The sequence below is a fragment of the Trypanosoma equiperdum genome (assembly GCF_001457755.1).
Source record: "Trypanosoma equiperdum strain OVI genome assembly, contig: ctg_1175, whole genome shotgun sequence".
Lineage (NCBI taxonomy): Eukaryota > Euglenozoa > Kinetoplastea > Trypanosomatida > Trypanosomatidae > Trypanosoma > Trypanosoma equiperdum.
The window spans coordinates 1,481-2,944 of NW_027123144.1; the positions used below are offsets into that span (position 1 = coordinate 1,481).

Here is a 1,464-nt window from a genome sequence, read left to right on the forward strand (position 1 = left end):
AAAACCAAATCGGAGGGGTTTACCAAACCCATATTTAGGCGAGATAAACGCCAACGCATCATTTAAAAGAAAGTATAGTAAGAAAAAAGTGGTTCTCCCCTAACCCCAGCCGCATATATCATGCAGAATACAACTCTCTCCATCTGTTGTATGGTCGCTACCTCGAGTGGAGCCGATTCTCGAATCCGCCGCATTGTCTTTGCATTCAACAAAACCGTCTGTTTGTCATGCTCAAATAAAAACCCGATAAATTCGTAACGTGTTGCCATTTCTTTGCTCATCAACATTTACTCCGCACTCTTTCATATTTTTAGCAATGTGGTCCCCCCATTCCTTGACCGTTTTGTGTGGTTTACTGATACGGATATTGTCGATCCATGTGTGCGCCCTCAATTCGTTGGTGGCCGCATATTGTGGTTTCGCTGCCCCAGGATCTCCTGCCAAAACTCTCGTGATGTCTTTACAATTTCATGACTTCATTTATTAACCAATTGGAGTTGATTCAATTCTACGAGTTCCCCACTTTTCTGTGCAACAGCGGAGACACACTCAAATGTCTTTTGTGGCATGTTCATCCGGAAAAAAAGAAGCCTTTAAATCAAACAACCCTGCGGATTCATCATAAACTGCACTTAGATATTGGGATATATATCCCAACGGGACTTCGGCCTCGTAATCATTTTTGGCATTTTTTACCTTGGACCAAGCAATAAATCGGCGTCTTTTTCCTGCCGACTTCTACTCCACAACTGAAAAAGGTATGACCCATCCCTTTGTAGGAAGATCCGAAGGTTGGCTTATAACACCTGCTTCTTTTATGATTACAGCGTCTTTTTCCGCAATCCGCAAATGTGACTCCCTGTCTCTTTCTTTCGATTTTCCTTCTGTGGCAATCTTCAAGTTCCATACCTTCTCAAACCGTTGCCGCGTCTCCTCCTTCATTCGTCTTCGTACCCGTTCCAAATACAATGTGCCCACATTTACTTCCTGAAGAGGCAATGTCATCTCTTCTTCCTTAGACGCCACCCGTGGTCCTTGCGAACGTCGTGTGATGCTATGCCCTTGAAAATGTTTTACTCCTGGTTACTAAAGCTATCCCTGCTTGGCGGGAATTATCTGGCATATCCCATGGTAAATCTGTTTTTCCCCTTTTCAGGGGTTTTACATCAGCACAGTCATGCGCAACTCCGACTTGTTGATGGTGGCGGTCCATAGACACAGATAGCGTCCTACCGTGCTTCGAGGAAGCTCCTGAGGGTTTGTGTGCTTTCCCAATTGTGTTAATAATATTGAATCGAGGGCGTGTGTTTTTACGCCACTAATGCCAACTCTGGGTGTGCCAAAGCCCCTCTCTTTATTGAATGTGCAGTCACCCCAAATGGGCAGAATATTGTTTCCATTCCCTTCGTTGTAATGGCTATGAGCTTTTCACTACCCTCCATTTCCCTGATTACCCTTCGGATC

The 1,464-nt window shown here is 44.5% G+C and overlaps 2 pseudogenes across 2 annotated transcripts in view; both read right to left on the bottom strand.

Annotated features, from left to right (window-relative positions):
• The window catches only part of TEOVI_000863100:pseudogene, a 786-nt pseudogene extending 480 nt beyond the window's left edge, over positions 1-306 (bottom strand). The window contains 2 exon segments of the mRNA in view: positions 33-269; positions 271-306. Of these exon segments, the coding sequence occupies positions 33-269; positions 271-306 (273 nt within the window).
• A 202-nt stretch (positions 307-508) lies between these two features.
• On the bottom strand, positions 509-1,213 carry TEOVI_000863200:pseudogene (annotated as a pseudogene). Its single transcript is given in 6 exon segments — positions 509-532; positions 534-587; positions 589-741; positions 744-767; positions 769-1,065; positions 1,067-1,213. Coding segments are annotated over 6 exon segments (699 nt in total).
• Positions 1,214-1,464: the final 251 nt, after the last annotated feature.